This window comes from Crinia signifera, chromosome 9 (assembly GCF_055691185.1).
Source record: "Crinia signifera chromosome 9, ASM5569118v1, whole genome shotgun sequence".
Classification (NCBI taxonomy): Eukaryota; Metazoa; Chordata; class Amphibia; order Anura; family Myobatrachidae; genus Crinia; species Crinia signifera.
The window spans coordinates 24,805,536-24,825,946 of record NC_139225.1 but is presented as its reverse complement, the minus strand read 5'-3'; the positions used below and the strand labels follow the sequence as shown (position 1 = coordinate 24,825,946).

The 20,411-nt window shown below is 49.7% G+C and overlaps 1 protein-coding gene across 2 annotated transcripts in view; it reads right to left on the bottom strand.

Moving 5' to 3' along the window:
- OLFM1 (olfactomedin 1) overlaps positions 1-20,411 on the bottom strand; it is a 60,130-nt gene that overhangs the window by 17,088 nt on the left and 22,631 nt on the right. The window contains exons 1-3 of one of the 2 annotated variants that reach the window (XM_083158595.1): positions 7,334-7,804; positions 5,592-5,741; positions 4,779-4,934 (exon numbers count right to left, since the gene is read on the bottom strand). In XM_083158595.1, coding sequence (XP_083014721.1) covers positions 4,779-4,934; positions 5,592-5,741; positions 7,334-7,483 — 456 coding nt within the window. In that variant the 5' untranslated portion in view covers positions 7,484-7,804. Of the gene's footprint in view, positions 1-4,778; positions 4,935-5,591; positions 5,742-7,333; positions 7,805-20,411 lie in introns of those variants that run through there. The other variant, XM_083158596.1, reaches the window with a different exon arrangement.

Genomic DNA, 20,411 nt, shown 5'->3' with positions numbered 1-20,411 from the left:
GTTTTTTTTCTTTAAAAAAAAAAAATATATATAATGCATTGACATAGGGTTAAAAATTCTTCATGAAATGTTGCTACATTCGCATGCAAAGGAAGATTTGAGATCAACGTGTTCAACGTTCCTTAGTGAAATAGCTCTAAATCGGGTGGATAACGAATAAAAAACAAAAATAAATTAAAAAATTAAAAAAAAAGAAAAAAGGTCTGATTGGTGCCAAACTGCTGTGTGTCTCTTTCATGGTAACATAGGCGTATACTGCCTCTTCGTCACTGCAAGTTAAGTTAGCCCTGTAAGCAAGAAGACGAAATAACGGTTTAGGCGTTTGTGCGCCAATCTGCTTTAAAACAGATGTCATTCACAAACAGATTGGAAGGTGGCTCAGGTTCATCAACACAATGATGTTTTATGGGGGGGCACTGGTCACACTGTTAGGGGCTACTTATGGCTCCCCCCTCCCCATCTCTTGTAACCAGCAGGGTCCGCACTAATTAGGATCATGCTAAAGAGCCCTCAGGCTGCTTGTGGGTCTGTTGGCCCCTTTCCTGGTGGTCTAGTCCTCAGCATCTCAACTTAAACGCCTGTTGTTCATTTTTTCTCTCTGATAGTTATGGCTGGGTCACTGCTGGAACTTTCTTTGGGAAAATGCAAAACAATAATCGAACTTTGTGTTCATTCTAGGATCTTCAAAACCCCTACATTTCCTCTTCACTGCCAGGGCACAGGTCTAATCTAAATATCAGCGCTGAGATACAGACCAGACTGTGCTAGAAGCACAGTATGAGAGCGGGACAGGGAAGAGGAACTGCACGGGTGTTGAAAGATGCTGGGCTCTAGAATAAACACTAAAACTAAAGAGATTCACTAAATAATACCCACTTTTCCAAGGCACTGCCCCAATTTGTAAACTATCAGCAAGTACTCCCAACGGTGAGAGTACAAGCAGATCAAAACCCACAGTACATGGATCCCAACATTGAAAGACTTAGTTGCGGGTGACACTTGGTTCCGCCAAGGGCATAGTCCGCATGGAGGTGGCAACACGATCAAAAAAGAGCTCATTGTCTGTGCTTTTTGTCTGTGCTTTTTATCCATGTATTTCTATAATCAGCAAAGTCTTATTTTCACACAACACAAATCTGCTCTCCGGACACAACTGTATTACCTGTAGAAAGCGGTGCTGCAGCCAACATCTATTCCTGATCATATAAATACAAGAATGAAAAGCACAGAACGGGATTACCCTACAGAAGCAAACTGGTGCCAGCCAAGGAGGGAACAACACAGACACTCAGCAGCATTGGTAGGGGTTAGTGATGTTATTGGCATGGGGTAGATGAGAGAGAGAGAGAGAGAGAGAGAGAGCAGTGTTCTGCAGTTATATATCTGCAGCATATACCAATATATACCGGTCAGAGGGTAGCTAGAACAAAGTAATGCTCTGCAGATAACTAGAGGGGCCAGTAATGTAATACTCTGCAGAATATATTATGTATCTGATAGGTGATAAATGGGACAGAGCAATGTTCTGCAGATCGCTAGAGATTTTAGTAATGGAATCATGTAAAGGGGTAGATGGGACAGTGCAATGATCTGCAATATCAGCGATGGGATAATCTGCAGACTATCATATATCTGGTAGGTGGTAAATGGACAGTGCAATGTTCTGCAGAATATAGAAGTATAAGCTTCGGATGTAACCGGCATGTGATTCCCACCGTACCATATACGAGAACATGGGTGTACAGTGTAATGTATGGGAGGATTATGCACAAGGACAGTTTCAGCATCCGTGTACAGTGCGAGGGAGGGAGGGAGACAGGAGCAGCGCAGAGTGTGATGGAGCTTAGAGCACCTGGAATCTCATGCAGGCGCCGTCTACCTCCCAGTGGGAGCAATTAAACAGGAGCAGGTGACAGCAATGGCGGAAAGTACGCCCAGATTCCTACAGAGATGACCTTGGCTGGCTACGCTCCTGTCACTGGATTGCAAACTGACTTCCCATAATAACACGTCCACTCCAAAGACACGTAATATCCGCCTGACTTTCCGTGTATCACAGAGGACGTTTAAAAAACGGTAGGTGGGGTGAATCTCTAGGCTGCTTACCAGCATGCTGGGACATGTGGTTCCACCAGTGGCTTACATCTGCTCTAACACGTTCAACAAAAGTCTGTTCGCTTATCTGTTACTCAGAAATGAAATATACATTTTTCTCCCCATAATTTAAACTTGCCCAAATACGCCCCGGTTCTCGGTCTCAAACCAGAAATCTGTATTTAACTTGCCCTGAATATAAAAGGCACGAAGCCAACTCCACTGTCCCACGTTCTACCACCTGATTATAATCGCTCACATCTTAGACGATCTGCCGCCTTCAACAGCTTTAGTACCCGGGACTAAATGGCGTGCGTTTTATGTACTGGCACGTGGGAGAGACTGGCATTTCATTATTGTTATGGCTATACAGAACTTAATGGCCACAGCGCAGCAGAGTCTTTAAGGTGCCACTTGAGAGGGCTCGTAGTGACGATTGCCAATGTTGTTTGTAGGTTAAATCAAGGCCTGTACTGGTAGCGATAAAAAAGGGTTCTAAAGACCGGATCGATGGCACAATAAGCTTAATGGGTGCGCGGTTTATCTGCAGCTAAAATCACAATTCCTATATACAATTACGTACAGGAAAACTGCAGCTACGGTTCTATTATCCAGAGACAAACCTCGGCCCCAAATATATGTAATGTATACATACTCAGGGACGGTGCTTTTGTCTCTATAATAATGTCCTGATGGGAACGACTGCAGAATATATCGGAGCTGTATCCAGTTTGACTTATGAGCTTGAAGAAGTGGCAGCAGGAACAGCCTGGCATGCTTACATCAATCTGTCGCTAATTAGACGAGCGTCATTTCTGCTGACGAGCCTCACTCTGACCTCATCACCGGATGTGCGGGATCACACTGAGCTAAACTAAAAATTGTGAAAGGATCAGACGCTTATAGGCCAGAATTACAGCTCTATGTTTGGTTGCTGAGGGCAACAGTCATTGACGTGCAATGCTTTTCTGTGCTTCTTAGCCTTGTATTCCCATGATCAGTTCTCCCGTCTTCACATGTAGCAGTAAAGCGATGACCCAGGTCTCAGGACAGCGAATCGAATCAGCCTTGCGTGCCGATTGTTAGAATTCGCACTCATTGTATTACGTAATTCTCTCTAATCCCCGTTTTCCTCCCCTAAAAACCTTCTCATATTATCAATATTCTTTAACAACCCCCAGCACATGGCTGAAAAACACAGAAAAAAAACCCACGACAAAAAGGCAACTTCCGGAGCAGTAGTTGCGAGAGAACCATCTACCAACCCCCTGCTATAAGATCATCTGAAAATAGAAATATCCCCCCCCCCCTCCTTTTAAGTCACCACCTGTATGACAATGACTAATTTGTCATGTGAGCATTCTGGTGGAAAACAGATTGATTCACTGCTGGAAGCTAGTATATATACTCCATTCACACATTGCTGCTGTATTATTTCCCCATACTACACCTGGCTGGGGGTTGTGTGTTTTGCAGAAACAAAGGTAAAGTAAAAAAATAGGGACCACAGATCCCCATGTGGAAGTGAAGTAGAACCTGTAGCTCCATTTGTTCCACATTCGTTGTGTCCTTTCTGCAGTCTTTTGACTGTATGAAATTCCAGACAACTACTGTATGGGGTCTTCCTTAGGGCACCTCTCAGTCTTCCACCCGGTCACTGCGGGTCTCCATAAGATAATAGTTGGGTTTTGTCCTCACTACGAGGCCTGGTCAGTTAAGCTTGGCAAGGCTCTTTGTTATTATATAGGTAGAGCCTTAGTTGGGTTGGGTCAAGTAGGGTGGAACTTCTTGACTTGAGCTCCCAAGTCAAGACGTTCCACCCTACTTGGCCAAACCCAACCAAGGCCTCCCCCTATATATCAACAAAGAGCATTGCCAAGCTTAACTGACCAGGCCTCGTAGGGATGACAAATAGCAATGATCTTAGGGAGTTTAAACCAGAGCATAACAAATAATTAGTGTTTGGATTGTACGGTGAAACTCCAGGTCAAAGTATGCTTTGGACTCTCATGAGAGGCGGTTTCAGTGGCCTCTGCTCAAAGGGTTGACATTACGGATTTAGGAGTTATTACCCCAACCGAAAGAAGGGACCCTTTACTTTTCCTGTCTTTCTAGATGTTCCGTGCTCTTTATTTGGGAATTTAGCAATTTTTGAGTTCATTGACTGTAAACGATCAATACGACCTCAGCATAGTCTAACAGTCCCACAGCCATTCATGGATCCATCCGGGGGGATAATTATTTGATTTCCCTAATTAAACATTATTTCATGAAGACTTACTTACTAGGTTTATGGTTAATATTTGGAATGAGGGAGCTCTATCCTGCTTACACCTGGTTTCTGGAAGTATCTCAGTAAGTTTAGGTACAGACTAATTCTGGTTCCTATCTAGATTGTTTTCTAGGAGACTAACCCCAACCAGGGGCCATCTACAGCTGAGTTACCTCTAGACATCTTATCAATTCAAATCATTAACAATGGGAACATAATGCATTGTAGGAAAGATGGGCAACCTGTGGGCCTTCAGCTAGCATGGGGCCCTTCAAGACTTAGCAGGCCAGCTGGTTGTATATGTTTTCATCAGCTGGAGGACCAACAGTGCTCAGGCCCAGCTGGAAACTCTATCCCAAGAGCTGGAGTCCCACAGGCTGCGCCAGCTTGATGAAGAAGACAGAGAACCCACCTTAAACTGTCTGGCTTGGTGCTGCCTGTGAGTCTCTTCTACTTGTTTAAATTTGGATTCCAGGCCTTTCATTTGGTTTTCCATCCTCTCGACATACTGGAGGTCCCTCTGAGTCCGCCTGTCCAGTACCTCTATTGACTGGGACATGTTCTGCACCTAAAAAGAAGACAAAGATCAAGGTCACAGGTTGGTAAGATCCATCAGAGCATCTCCGCTCATCCCCCCAGTAATCCTATCTCACAGCGGTGACCTTATCTTCACGTCATGGTTTGACACTGGCCTTAAATGCATTTGGGGTTCAGCACGCAGCTGTCCAACCACGGTGGAACTAAACTTCCCAGCATGCCCTGCCATTAGGGCATGCTGGGATATGTAGATCAACAGCAGCCGAGGGCCGCTGGGCCACAACGATCCTGTTCTGATCAGTGTAATGGTAAAACAAGATGAGTTCCCCAAGGAGAATAAGGCGTACTATAAGAACGCCTCGTACACGTACTCTACCCGGTTATCTTTGCTGGCCGGCTGATTCTAGATCATTGTATTCTGCTGGGTTACACTACAGCAAATGTTCCGCTAAACATTAACCCTTTCATTACAGCACTAATTGCTTTCTCCGGGGCCAATTCTGCACAGCGGATACTCTAATGGTCTCATTTCCGCGCCTCAGAGACTTCCACTCAGTCAAATCGTTAACATTATTTCAGACACAATTTACAAGCGTTCCATTAGAGCCAGACAAAAAGGTCCTGGGTAATGCATTCGTCGCCGTCACGGCCGGTTGCTGGAGACACACAGCGGGAGGCCGCCTCTCACCTTCTCTAATAGTTGCCTGAGCTGCTTCGTCCTAGCGTCCCGGGAACACATGGTCTGTTGCGGTGCCACCACCGTACATATACATCGCCCCTCGCTGTCCTGAGCGGAACTGTACACCTGCCAGCTTTCTTCTGGGTTGGTCGGCAACACCTGAAATCAGGGCAGAGGAGAAAAAATATATATGTTTTATAGTGAGACCTGACCATGGGAATGGTGTCAATTAGTGAACGTGGCTCGGTCACCAACTTGCCAACCTACAGCGTAGCCAGGAAAGCAGGTGAACGGCATCCATGACATATAACCATGAGCATAATCACAGAGGGCTCTTACCCAACAGCCTCAGGTATCTTAGTGCCTCATGCCATATATTACTGCCGACTGCCACAGCGTCGGACAGCGAGGAATGCAAAGCGTACAAATAAACCTTGAAAGTGGCGCAGTGGTGAGCGGTAATAATTCTGGTAAACAGTATTGTTGGATCCCTATCAATTTAATAAGAACAATTGTTTAATCATAGACCGGTGCAGAGGCGAAAGGGTTAAACGCTTCCATGTTACAATCAGGCACTCAATGAGAGCTGCTACCTAACCAAGCCGACTCGCGGACAAACTGGTGCGGAGGGCACCGCTAAGACCATCGGACACAGAACAGACTGTGGTGCACCTGCAGATGTTACCGGAGAGAGAGAGGGTCGTTATTCCGGGGCTGCTCTATAGAGACCATAATAACACAGGCTGCATCTATTATACACGGAGTATATACAGCAGATGTGAGACGGGGTCTAGAATACCGAAGGCTCGCACATAGTGTTTTCTGGATAAAATGTTTATTCCATCACTGAGACCAAATCAAGACCGTTTATGAGACACCTCCTGCAGCACTCTCCTGAGACAGCAGCGCTCCTCACGGTGACTGTAGACAGAGGTGGTCATGTCTGTGTGTGTGATACCGTGTTACTGGACAGACAAATATCCAATCCTGCGGGATAGGGGGTAGCCAGATAGCAGATCCCAAGCGTGTGAGGCCTGCTCAGGTGCAGGGTCTGTCATGTACATTGTATGTAAGGCTGCATAACACAGAAAGATATACATGTTCTGTAATAGACTGTGCGCTCTACATATTCCCCGGAATTCAGAGACTAGCAGGTGCGGTCAGTCCATCAGAAGGAATGGGATTCTACACAGCAGAGCTGTGAATGGAAGGATCCCTGTAGAGGGTATTAAGGACAAGTGAGTTGATCTGTCCACCTAGATAATGAGCAAGTGATGCTCCTGTTCTGCCACAATGTCGCCTGCAGAAGCCATGTCATCACCTGGCCAAGTACACACAGCAGGTCCGCGTGTCACAGCCCCAGTCCCCTAGCTGGGTCCATGGGGGGGGGGGGGGGGGGGGACACACCATTCAGATATCTGGGAAACATTTTAACTCTTGACGTGCCAGACAGAGCAAACTCATATCTGTCTGTAGCACTGTGGGGTTAATATAGAGGCCAATGCAACTGTGATCTGCTGGACAGGCAGGGGTTAAATCCAGGGCAGAATCAGAGAGACCCCCAGTGATGGGACAGAGACCCCCAGTGTACAGGGACATCAGGACATAGTAAGGGAGACCCCCAAGACAGTGACAAAGCCCCCAGGGTAAATGCGGAAACCCACTCCAGGACAGGTGCAGGGACATAGACACCCCGAGACAGGGACAAGGACAGAGACACCCCCACCCCCTGGGCCAGGTGACTGACTCACTCCGGTGCTCCGGTCCAGGGTGCCCGCGCTGGCCGCCGTGAGCCGGGTGGTGTTGAGCCCCACCAGGGAAGGCAGCGTCTGCGACATCCAGTTGGTGATCATGGCCATGGTGCTCAGCACAACCCCGATCTTCAGCAACGGCACCGTCATGTCTGCTCCGGGCTTCTCCAACGACGCCTCATGCTGTGCCGGCCGGACGGGGGGCTCTGCTCTGCAGGGAGCGGGCAGCGGGCATGGCCCGGGGATCTAGCGCGGCGCCGCGCGTCCTGCACATCATCCTCCCGGCTACTGCTGCGGAGGAGTCCGGGCGCTGGTGGGGGAGTCTGTCTGTGTCAGGGATGCCCGGTGCCCTGCTGCTGCCGCTGCTCTGCTTCTCCGTAACACACAGCGGCTGCTGCTCCAACCTAGCGCCCAGATCCCGCCGTGATGTGCGGCCGCCGCCTAACTGACTGATCGCAGGATGCTCCGGCTGCATAGTGGCGGGGGCGGGGCTGTGATGTCACTCTGCATGCTCCGCCCATTATCCTGCCCATACCCAACCTCCCATCTCCTCCTGGTCATCATCATACTCAGCCTCCCGAGTCCCATCTCCTCCTGCTCATCATCATACCCAGCCTCCCATCTCTTCTTGCTCATACCCAGCTGGCATCTCCTCCTATTAATACCTTATCCAGCTGCCCATCTCCTCCTGTTCATACCCAGCCTCCCATCTCCTGCTCATACCCAGCCTCCTCTCTCCTCCTGCCCATACCCAGCCTCCTCTTTCCTCCTGCCCATACCCATGTCCTCTTCTAATCTCCTCCTGCTCATCCCCCCTTCTCAAATACCCCAGTCCACCACCCCATGCCCAAACCACATCTCCTTCCCATCTCCTTTTGCTTATACCATTACCCACCTGCCCAAACCAAACTTCCCATCTCCTGCTGCACATACCCAACTGTCCATCATCTGCTCATCCCCTCTGTCCTGCCACTTCCCAAATCCCCCTTGTCCACCAGCCCCTGCCCATAGCCCCTTCCCATCTCCTATTGCTTATACCCACCTGCCCAAACCACACTTCCCATCTCCTCCTGCCCATACTCATCTGCCCAAACCACCATCCAATCTTCTCTTTCCTATCCCCCTGCCCATTCCCAAATCTCCATGCCCATCTACAATACCCTGTCCATTTCCTCCTGTTCATCCCCCTGCCATTAGCCACCTATCCATCTCCCCCTGCTCATCCTTCCCTGTCATTCTACTCCTCCTGGCAATACCCTCCTGCACACCCCCTGCCCATCTTTCCCTGGTCATACCACATTGTCCATGTCTTTTTATACCCCCTACCCATCTTCCCCTTCTCCTAGATACACAGACAGACAGAGGGGGTATACACGTGCACCCGGACAAACCACGCTGCAATGTAAGAGGTGCAAATTCCTTCCAATCATGTTTATGCCAGAAATTCTTAAAGACAATGTTTTATGGCAGGGATGGGGAACCTTCGGCCCTCCAGCTGTTGTTGAACTACACATCCCAGCATGCCCTGCAACAGTTGAAGCATGGCCACATAGCAAAACTGTAACAAAGCATGCTGGGATGTGTAGTTCCAAAACAGCTGGAGGACCGAAGGTTCCCCATCCCTGTTTTATGGCATTGCACTGTTAGATTTGGGCACAAACGCTACTGGAAGCGTCAAGAGGGGTTGGGGGAGTGTCAGGAGGTGACGGAGAGAGAGAGATATTGTCAGAAAGAAAGACATATTGTCAGAAAGAGAGAGACAGTGTCAGAAAGAGAGACTGTAGTGTCATCAGGGGGGTGGGGAGAAAGAAAGGGTCAGTAAGAGAGTGTCAGAAAGAGAGAGACATAGGGCCTTATTCCAGTTCACTCTTTCTGACAAAATACTTCTTAGATGGACAAAACCATGTGCACTGCAGGGGGGCAGATGTAAAATGTGCAGAGAGAATTAGATTTGGGTGAGTTATTTTGTTTCTGTGCAGGGTAAATACTGTCTGCTTTATTTTTGCACTGCAATATAGATCTCACTTTGAAGTAAAACCCCACCCAAATCTAATTCTCTCTGCACAAGTAACATCTGCCCCACCTGCAGTGCACATGGTTTTGTCCGTCTAAGAAGGAATTTGTCAGAAAGAGTGAACTAGAATAAGGCCCATAGTGTCAAAGAGAGACAGTGTCATCAGGGGGGAGTGTCAGAAGGAGAGATAGAGACAATGATGGAGAGAGTGACAGTGTCAGATAGAAAGACATAGGGCCTTATTCTAGTTCACTCTGACAAAATCCTTCTTAGATGGATAAAACCGTGTGCACTGCAGGTGGGGCAGATGTTACTTGTGCAGAGAGAATTCGATTTGGGTGGGGTTTTACTTCAAAGTGAGATCTATATTGCAGTGTAAAAATAATGCAGCCAGTATGTACCCTGCACAGAAACAAAATAACTCACCCAAATCTAATTCTCTCTGCACATTTTACATCTGCCCCAGTGTGGTGGGCCACTACATCCTCCACGTCCGCAGCTTGCTTAGGGTGTGGAAAGGGTGTTCTCTCTGGCACCTGGAGATGAAGGGGGAGCGTCTGGCTTTGGGGACAGCCAGTCACTGGGTGCAGGGGGAGCTGTGGGCCCTGGAATAAGCTCAGGCCCCATAGCACAGGGCTGGGCAACACCGGCCCTCCAGATGTTGATGAACTACACATCCCAGCATGCCTTGCATCAGTTTCAGCATGGCCACATAGCAAAACTAATGCAAAGCATCCTGGGATGTGTAGTTCATTAACATCTGGAGGGCCGGTGTTGCCCAGCCCTGCCATAGCAGCTGCAACCACAGTAGTTATGCCAGTACATATAATAATGTACCACTCACTGCATAATATTACCCTGCGCATATAATAATGTCTCACTGCATTTGATAAATTCTCAGTTTCTGCATATACTATAGTCTTTAGCTGAATATACTGTCTCACATATATAACATTGCATTTAATCCTGTTTCACCCACTGCATTTACAGTATATTGCAGCAGTGACTGAAATCAGAAATGACATTCATTCCTGCCCACAGCACTGCCAATGGTCACAGAATACATGTATAGTCACCTACAGTAAGTGCTACATTATCGTACACTGTGGTCTGTATGGAACTGAAGACTTTGACTAATTTTAGGATTGGGTTGCGTTCAATCCAGTGTCACCTGACTGCGTGTGTGTCGTCCCCCCTTCTGCTGCAGTACCTCCACCTGCCTCCGCAATCTCAGCAATATGTAGCACAGATGGGTTTGCATTGTTGTGATTGGCGCGCATGCTTCCCGTCCTGCCCAGCGTCAACACCCCTCTGCCACGCCAAGATGGCTGCCTGCATATCAGCAAGTATGGGCCGCAGTTAGGGATACTTACAAATATGCATGGTTGACATGCCAACTGTCGACATTCGCAAAGATGATTTCCGGTCCATAGTCAAAATGTCGACATTCAGGGCGTCGTCACTCCCGTGTCGGCATTCTGAATTTCAACTCTGGTACCACCCTGTACTGCATGATTGTACACATATAATAAAGGGGAATCTTACAAAGGATAGCTTAGAGCACATTACTGTTACACTATTAAGCACGTGTCTATGGTAATATACACACTGGTGATATCGCTCTTCCACCAAAATCCTGGCTCATACCCCTTTCTGGCATACCACCCGGGATTTTAAACCCGGTACAATCGTGTGTTTTTTTAAATCCTGGGTCAATTGCAGGCGCGCAGGACCCGGGATTTTAGTCGACTAAAATCCCGGGACTAGCCTTTCAGACATAAAAGACATAAGCTCCCAGGGTGATGCGCACACACATGAAAAATCCCAGAATGAAATGCCTGAAAGGGTTATTACACACAGGATTTTGGTGGGTCTCCCTACCAATGTCCCTGTTTCCACTGCCCTGTTTTCCTGGGTTTTTTTGCCGGGTTGACATCGTTTCCATTGGAACGGGAATCCCGGGGAAGCAGGGCAGCAAGTGGGGACTGTCAGGCAGATGGGCAGCAGAAGGTGCCTGCGCAAAGGTCAAAAAATAGGTAATAAAACACGGTTAAGAGCCGTTTCCACAGCATGTTTTACCCAATAAAAATCCTGCTCGAGTCCTGGGTACAAATCCTGGGTCACTAGACAAAATACAGTGGCTGTCAGTATTATCTATGTTTTCTATTATTACAGGCTGTTGTGAGTGGCCAGGCATGGCAGCCAGCGGAAGAGGCCAGCCCGGCAGTGAGGGGGTTAATGCGTGACACACCGATCAATGTAAATGCACTCGGTAATTCCCCATCAGGGAATACATTAGGAAGCTGCACATCCTGACGGAAGAACAGGTATGAGAACCATTAACATAATTTATTTAAATGAGCATGTCCTGGGAAAGTGCTTACACAATCATCAGCCCATTGGCAGCGCTGCACAAGCTGCTGGTGCAGGGGGTGGGGGGGGGGGGGGGGGGGGGCTTGATCATTTTCAGAAGAGTCTGTTTATTTCATCTCATTTCATTCTTTAATTAATGAACAATGGTTTTCCAGAACACAACAGGCATCTGAAATGTGGTGGAATGGCGCCATCTGCTGCTGCCTTTCTTTACTGCACCTTGGTGAGATCAGTAGAGCATTTCATGAATGTGCCAATTAAAAGAGGTGTATTATTCCTTTAATTAAGAATTGCAGGATTTGCTGGAATACCCATTTAAATCCCGGATTACTTACATTTCTTGGACACAATTCTAATACTCTTATGTCCAATTATGTATATATCATTAGAGGAGAAGGTGACAGACTACAGGAAAAGCTCACGCGTGATTGGCCCCTATATGCCCTCTGCCTAATAGTCGTCAGAGCATAGAACAGGCAATTACACTGCATTTTATACATTACAGTAGTGTTGGTAACAGGGCTGCACAGGGAACGGTAGGGTAGACTTGCTGAAACTTGTAGTTCGCAGCAGCAGGAGAGCAACATCTCACATTCATGTAGATATTAAGCATTACCAATGTTTCCATTGTGAGGACTACACATTTGGGGGTTTATGAAGACAGCCCCCCACTCCCACCATGACTGCTGCTCTTTCCTTTGAACAAAAAAAAAGAAAAAAATCCTGCCAGCCGAGTGACCTGCAGCTCCCCAGCCACCTGGCCAGCCGAGTGACCTGCAGCTCCCCAGCCACCTGGGCAACAGAGTGACCAGCAGCTCCCCAGCCACCTGGGCAACAGAGTGACCAGCAGCTCCCCAGCCACCTGGCCAGCCGAGTGACCTGCAGCTCCCCAGCCACCTGGGCAACAGAGTGACCAGCAGCTCCCCAGCCACCTGGCCAGCCGAGTAACCCGCAGCTCCCCAGCCACATGTGCAACAGAGTGACCCGCAGCTCCCCAGCTACCTGGCCAGCCGAGTGACCCGCAGCTCCCCAGCCACCTGGGCAACAGAGTGACCCACAGCTCCCTAGCACCCTGGGCTACAGAGTGACCCACAGCTCTTCAGCCAACCTAGTGGCCCACAGCTCCACAGCCACCTGGCCAGCCGAGTGACCCTTAGCTCCCCAGCCACCTGGGCAACAGAGTGACCCACAGCTCCTCAGCCACCTGGCCAGCCGAGTGACCCGCAGCTCCCCAGCCACCTGGGCAACAGAGTGACCCACAGCTCCTCAGCCCCCTGGGCTACAGAGTGACCCACAGCTCTCCAGCCAGCCTAGTGGCCCACAGCTCCACAGCCACCTGGCCAGCCGAGTGACCCGCAGCTCCCCAGCCACATGGGCAACAGAGTGACCCACAGCTCCCCAGCCACCTGAGCAACAGAATTACCCACAGCTCCCCAGCCACCTGAGCAACAGAGTGACCCACAGCTCCTCAGCCACCTGGGCAACAGAGTGACCCGCAGCTCCCCAGCCACCTGAGCAACAGAGTGACCCACTGCTCCCCAGCCACCTGAGCAACAGAGTGACCCACAGTTACCCAGCCACCTGAGCAACAGAGTGACCCGCTGCTCCCCAGCCACATGGGCAACAGAGTGACCCGCTGCTCCCCAGCCACCTGAGCAACAGAGTGACCCACAGCTCCCCAGCCACCTGAGCAACAGAGTGACCCGCTGCTCCCCAGCCACATGGGCAACAGAGTGACCCGCTGCTCCCCAGCCACATGGGCAACAGAGTGACCCGCAGCTCCCCAGCCACCTGGGCACATAGGAGGTGTAAAGAAGAGCATGTGTACTGGGACTGGAAACTTGGACCTGGGACTGTAAGTGGGTATGTGTCATAGGGTTGACAGTAATTAGAACAGACAGTTAATAGGTCGACTACTTTTGGTTGACAGGAAAAAGGCAGACACAGGAAAAAGGTTGACATGTTTGAAAAGTCGAAATGGACACATATAAGTGTACCGCGTCCCCTTCGCTCGCCATGCTTCGGCACACTATTATAATCTCACTCTATGCCCGCATGGATAGTAAAGTAAACCTTTTGCCTGTCGACCAATAGTGGTCGACCTATTAACTGTTGACCCTATGACCCATGACCTGACTGTGAGCTAAAGACTGTGAGCTAAGGACTGGGACTGTGCACTAAGGACTGGAACTTGGACTCAGCCTTCCAGCTCCAGATTCCTTTAAAAAAAAAAAGGAGAAAAAAAGTGTAAAAAATTGAAAAGATAAGTTCTAAAGGGAGCGTCAGGTTATAAATAAACCGTCTGGCGCCGAACTCATGAGAGTCTTTTTAAAAATAGACAAAAGGCTTTAAATGAATTATAAAACCATTCCTCAACTGAGCACCACTGTCCAATCTCATCCTGAGGTGCCCCAAGTCCCATCCTAAGGTGCCCCAAGTCCCATCCTGGGGTGCGCCAAGTCCCATCCTAAGGTGCCCCAAGTCCCATCCTAAGGTGCCCCAAGTCCTATCCTGAGGTGCCCCAAGTCCCATCCTAAGGTGCCCCAAGTCCCATACTGAGGTGCCCCAAGTCCCATCCTGGTGTGCGCCAAGTCCTATCCTGAGGTGCCCCAAGTCCCACCCTAAGGTGCCCCAAGTCCCATCCTAAGGTGCCCCAAGTCCCATCCTGAGGTGCCCCAAGTCCCATCCTGAGGTGCCCCAAGTCCCATCCTGGGGTGCGCCAAGTCCCATCCTGAGGTGCCCCAAGTCTCATCCTGAGGTACCCCAAGTCCCATCCTGAGGTGCCCCAAGTCCCATCCTGGGGTGCCCCAAGTCCCATCCTGAGGTGCCCCAAGTCCCATCCTGGGGTGCCCCAAGTCCCATCCTGAGGTGCCCCATGTCCCATCCTGAGGTGCCCCAAGTCCCATCCTGAGGTGCCCCAAGTCCCATCCTGAGGTGCCCCAAGTCCCATCCTGAAGTGCCCCAAGTCCCATCCTGAGGTGCCCCAAGTCCCATCCTGAGGTGCCCCAAGTCCCATCCTAAGGTGCCCAAAGTCCCATCCTGGGGTGCCCCAAGTCCCATCCTGGGGTGCCCCAAGTCCCATCCTGAGGTGCCCCAAGTCCCATCCTGAGGTGCCCCAAGTCCCATCCTGAGGTGCCCCAAGTCCATGCTCAGAGCACTTAGGCCTAATGGTGCCCACCAGTGGCGTAAGTTCATCCCAGTTTCCCGGAGGCAAGGTACTGTAAGTACTGGTGCCCCCCCCCCAAATAGCTCATTCAGTATGGTGTCTGTCTCAAGTAAGTTCATGGGTCTAATACAGGGTGTTACACTTGCAAAAATGATGTTAGAAGGGGGAGTAAGCCACATTAGCAATATCAACTGCTTTCAATGAACTGATTCAAACTCAAAATGAAGGAGAGGTGCCCCCTTGGGAGCAGGAGCCCAGCGGCAGATGACTCCATTGCCTCCCAGAGTTCTGCCTCTGGTGCCCACTCACGGTGCGTTTTGGGTTCGTGATGCGATGTGCGCTCCCACGCAAAGTACAAAGGGGGTTATTCTGCTTGGTGCGGTGGAACCGTATGCGCATGTACGGCGACCTCACACCGCTCACGGATGCGTTTCTCCGTGCGAAAAAACCTGTCCGCAAGAGCACGGTCATTGTGGGCGGCATGTGGGCGTATTTAGGGGAGCGGCCGGAATAATGAGGAAAACTGGGCGTAAACATGGGCGTCCACGGGGGTGTGCACCAAAAATGTTCGATGCTACAACCGCCTCGATCGGCGAACGCACCGTTCATTTTGGACCAAAAACAGGCGGAAGCCAAAGAGTGCTCCTGACCACTCTTAAGCTGCCCATACACTGAGCCGTTCGCCGGCATCCGTTCTGTACTATGCGATGCGCGCTCCCGCGCATCACATAGTACGGTACAAAAAGCATGTGCTGCACATACTTTTTGTACTAGGTACACATCGTATCAGATCGCAGTGCATGCACACTGCATGCACAAGGGATGCGATCCGATCCGATGTGTGCTGTTTAAGTCCCAAACGGATCCGTTAAACATTTAGAGTTACCGCATGAGAGCGGACACCTGAGTCTGCTAATTACTCAAATACATACACCTGAATGTAATAATGTAATAATGAATGTAATAAGCAATGCTGCAGGCTATTAAGTGAAAACCATGATTTCACTACCTGCAAGCCACACACAGCCCTCAAACACATTGGAAGCATATCTTTCTACACTTCAACATGTAAAGGTTTGTTTAATTTTAGGTAACATTCATTCTAAGACCTGCTTATATATGTCAAGGTAGTTATTTTATAACCATCTACACCCATTCAGAAAGTGTTTCTGTATACTTTAGAAAGCAGGAAACTCAATTCACAGAAGTCGACTTTTTCACTGTAACACAAACATACCACTTTTTTATTAGGAAAAAGACACATAAACCACATCTAAGAGCAACAATGGTGGTTTTGGACTCAATTTCTACTTGCACTGTGGCGTACGCTCAGATATACGATGTCGGTAGGAAAACGGACGAGACCCGTCCGTATACGGTGGCATACGCTCTGTTGTACGCCAGTTAGCGGTGTCTAAGAGGAGATCCGTCCGTGTACGGTGGCGTTCGCTCAAGTGTACGCCACTCCCCTTTGTCGGTGTTTGCGACCGTCCGTGTGTGGCTGTTTTGTGGGTGGACTTACGCTGGTACTCTTTACCTAGAAGGGCGCCCGTCGCGGGCATCGCGGGTACATTAATGTATGGCCGCGACGCGACCGACGCGATGCCCGCGATTTCCCATTGAAACCCATGTTAAACATGGAAATCGTGTCGGTCGAGTCGCGGCCAGCCATAAATGTACCCGCGATGCCCGCGATTTCCCATAGGAATCAATGTTAAAAGGCGCGATGGACCCGATTTTACTGTTAAATGGCTCAATGGACCCGATTTGGCCATAGAAATCAATGTTAAATGGGCCACAGAGCCCATTAACCCTTAAATGTCCCCCCCAATTTTTAACGCCACCCCACGTTAAAAACGCCACCCCACGATCCACGCGAACCCGAAGCGTGGCGAGCGCAGCGAGCCCGCGAGGGGCGGCGGTACGCGTCCTCCGACCTTTTCATGCCCTACTATCCACTAGGGCGTGGAGTGAGAATATAATAGTGTGGCGAGCGCAGCGAGCCACCGAGCCCGAAGCGTGGCGAGCGCAGCGAGCCCCGCGAGGGGACGCGGATACCTTCACAGGTAGACGCGTCCCCTCGCGGGCTTCACAGGTGTCGGCGTCGCCACCGACACCTGTGAAGCCCGCGAGGGGACGCGTATAACTGTGAAGGTATCCGCGTCCCCTCGCGGGGCTCGCTGCGCTCGCCGCGCTTCGGGGTCGGTGGCTCGCTGCGCTCGCCACACTATTATATTCTCACTCCACGCCCTAGTGGATAGTAGGGCATGAAAAGGTCGGAGGACGCGTACCGCCGCCCCTCGCGGGCTCGCTGCGCTCGCCACGCTTCGGGTTCGCGTGGATCGTGGGGTGGCATTAAAAATTGGGGGGGACATTTAAGGGTTAATTGTGCTTATTTGGGCTCTGTGGCCCATTTAACATTGATTCCTAGGGCCAAATCGGGTCCATTGAGGCATTTAACAGTCAAATCGCGGTCAATCAGCCTTTTTAACATTGTTCCCTATGGAAAAATCGCGGTCATCGCGGCCATCCCGATTTACCCGCGATGCCCGCGATGACCGCGATTTTTACCCCCGACGACCGCGATTTCAATCGCTGGCGCCCTTCTAGGTAAAGAGTACCCTTACGCTCACCATCCGCGTACGGGAAACGTACGGTGAAACGGACCGTACGTGCGTTTCACCGACCGAATCAGAATAAGGCCCAAAGAGTATGTCTAGTACAAAACGCACACCGCACATATCGCACCGTGCATGCGTGGGCACCTTACATGTGTACTGGGGTGTGATATGATTCGTAGACCAATCCGAAACCAACACTGTGATGTCAGCCAGAGAATGCCGACACAGCAGTAATGTTATCTCTAGCATTTTAACCGTGTTAGCGTTATAACCTTACACATGCTAGTAATTCACAGTTCAAAATACTTCAATTAGCATTACCACCGCGTCAACATTACAGTGCCGATATTCTGATTGACGGCATTAGTTTTGATGTAAAGCTGGGAGCATTTTTGATACCCCAAAAGGCACACACACTGCACGTGTCATAGGCCCTATGGATTGCAAACAGGATAACAGAGTGTTTGATGCTTGTTACTGATGCTGGATATGAGTTTAATACATCCCCCCCCCCCCCCCCCCCCCAACCTGTTAGGTTTAATGCAAATTTACAGAACACAATGATTTTATTGTGAATATGGCACTTAACTGTTTTCTGTTAACAAGAAAGATACACATGGGGCCCAATTCAGACACAATCGCTGTGCTGCAAATGATCGGACGACCACACAAGCACAGGGTCCACAGTGCGCATACGTGAGCCATCCTTGCTATCACAGCCATCGCTGGGCTTGCGCAAGTTGATTGACAGGCACAGGGACGTGTGTGGGCACAAACAACGTCAGCGTTTCCTGGGCGTGCCCCAGAAAGTGCAGGTGTTGGAAGGGAGGGGCTCTGACATCATCAGAGGCCTCCTTCTCTCCACCCCCATCGCAGTGCTGAGTCTAGACTTACTCCATGGCTGGGGACAGAGGGGAAAACAATTCTATATAGAAATGGTTTTCCCCCTATGCGCACGGCTGCAAATGTATTCGTGTCAAGGTGTCTCACGCCGGGTCGCTCCCTGGTGGGAGCCATATATCGTGGGTGTGACCGAGCTACGCAGTATAAAACTGCTATATCTCTACCTTTCTAAATAGTTATTTTCCTGTTCTCGACTATGCATCTTACTGTAGTCTTAACTTTATATCCTCAGGGATTCATTAAGGATATCAGAAGCCAAATCTGTCTCTACTGTGCAAACCATGCTGCACTGCAGGTGTGGCAGATGTAACATGTGCAGAGAGAGTAACGGACGTGAACATCTCTGATGCACAAACATAACTAAAAGGCACAGATCTAAGGGAGAAGGACCCAGCAGTGTGTCTAGCAGTAGTATCAGAAGCCAGTCCAATGAATCTGAAGGCGGACAATGAGCCAGATGCACAGAGCTTCAACAGTGATAAAATGGAGAGTGATAAACAGCTAGCCAATCAGCTCCTGCCTGACATTTTTCAAACACAGCTTGTGACATAGCAGGCAGAAGCTGATTGGCTGGCTGTTTATCACTCTCCATTTTGTCATTTTTGAAGCTTAGAGAATCTGGCCCTGTGTCTCAAGAAGATTTGTTGAATCAATGTACAGGGTGGAGGTATACTTATATGTACTGTATAATGCATCCGCTCCCCTGGCTGCTATGAGTGATGTCAGCATTAGTCCAGCCAAAATGCACCAGCAAAGTGTCAGTAATGATATTTTACTCCTATCCCCTAATTTCTTCTCCGTCAATAACACTTAGGGCCTCATACAGCAAGGCTCAATAAGTAATGTACATTTGCTGGCAAGCGAACATATAAACGCCGCCCTTCCTAACGCCCACTCGGTGATGCATTATGTTACCCTCAGACATATGGGCATACTTGCCTACCCTCCTGCCTTCTGCAGGAGACTCCCTGAAATAGCAGCAATCTCCCTCTCTCCCTCATTAGTCTATCAATCTCCCTCATGTCACCTAGCCCACATTACACTGTTAAGGCCCCCATACACTAGGGCGACTTGTCCTTAGGACAAGTCTCCCCCGACTTCCCCCTGAGCTTCCCCGGCTGCTCCCCGGGGGAGCTGGATTAGATTGGCACTTGATGTGCCATTTTTTACATGTGATAAATCGTCTCGATTTATCACATGTAAAAAACCCGGGGGCTACAGAGCAGGGGGGGGGGGGGGGCTACCGAGCAGGGCTGCTGGTGGGAGCAGGGGGGGCTGGGGGGGCTGCGGGGGACACAGACGGCATAGAGCCGGGCAGAGGGAGCCGGGAGCTGTCAGTACTAGAAAAAAAAAGCCTATACAATGAATGGCGAGAGCGCTCAGCCAATCACAGGCCGCCCATTCATTGTATGGGCTTTTTTTTTAATTCAGTACTGACAGCTCCCGGCTCCCCCTGCCCGACTCTATGCCGCCTGTGTCCCCCGCAGCGTCCCCAGCCCCCACTAGGTCCCAAGTCGGTTGGTCGGACGTGCAGCAGGTCCGACCACCCGACGCAGATCCGATGCGCACGGGACCGCGCATCGGATCTGAGGGGACATCAAAACTAGCCGATTTTGGTCCAATTTCGGCCAGATCCGACTGATCTGGCCGAAATCTGACCAAAATCGGCTAGTGTATGGGGGCCTTTACATTTTTGGGGTAAAAACGAATGAGAGACAGATACATTTATATTGAATCATCAGCACCATTTCCCAGCACTTTACCAAGTAATTTAAAATTACACACCCACGCTTCTAGGTGCCACGTTCACAATCTCTTTCACAATGTCTCCATATATGGAACTAGCCACGCCCTTTGGGTGGAGCATGACACGACCCCTCAATGGGGCGCTTTGCAAAATTCTACTACCAATTATAATCTCCCTGAAACTAGTTTTCAAAAGTAGGCAAGTATGCATATGGGGTGATGCGGAGACTGTAATAGATACACTGTAGGCACACT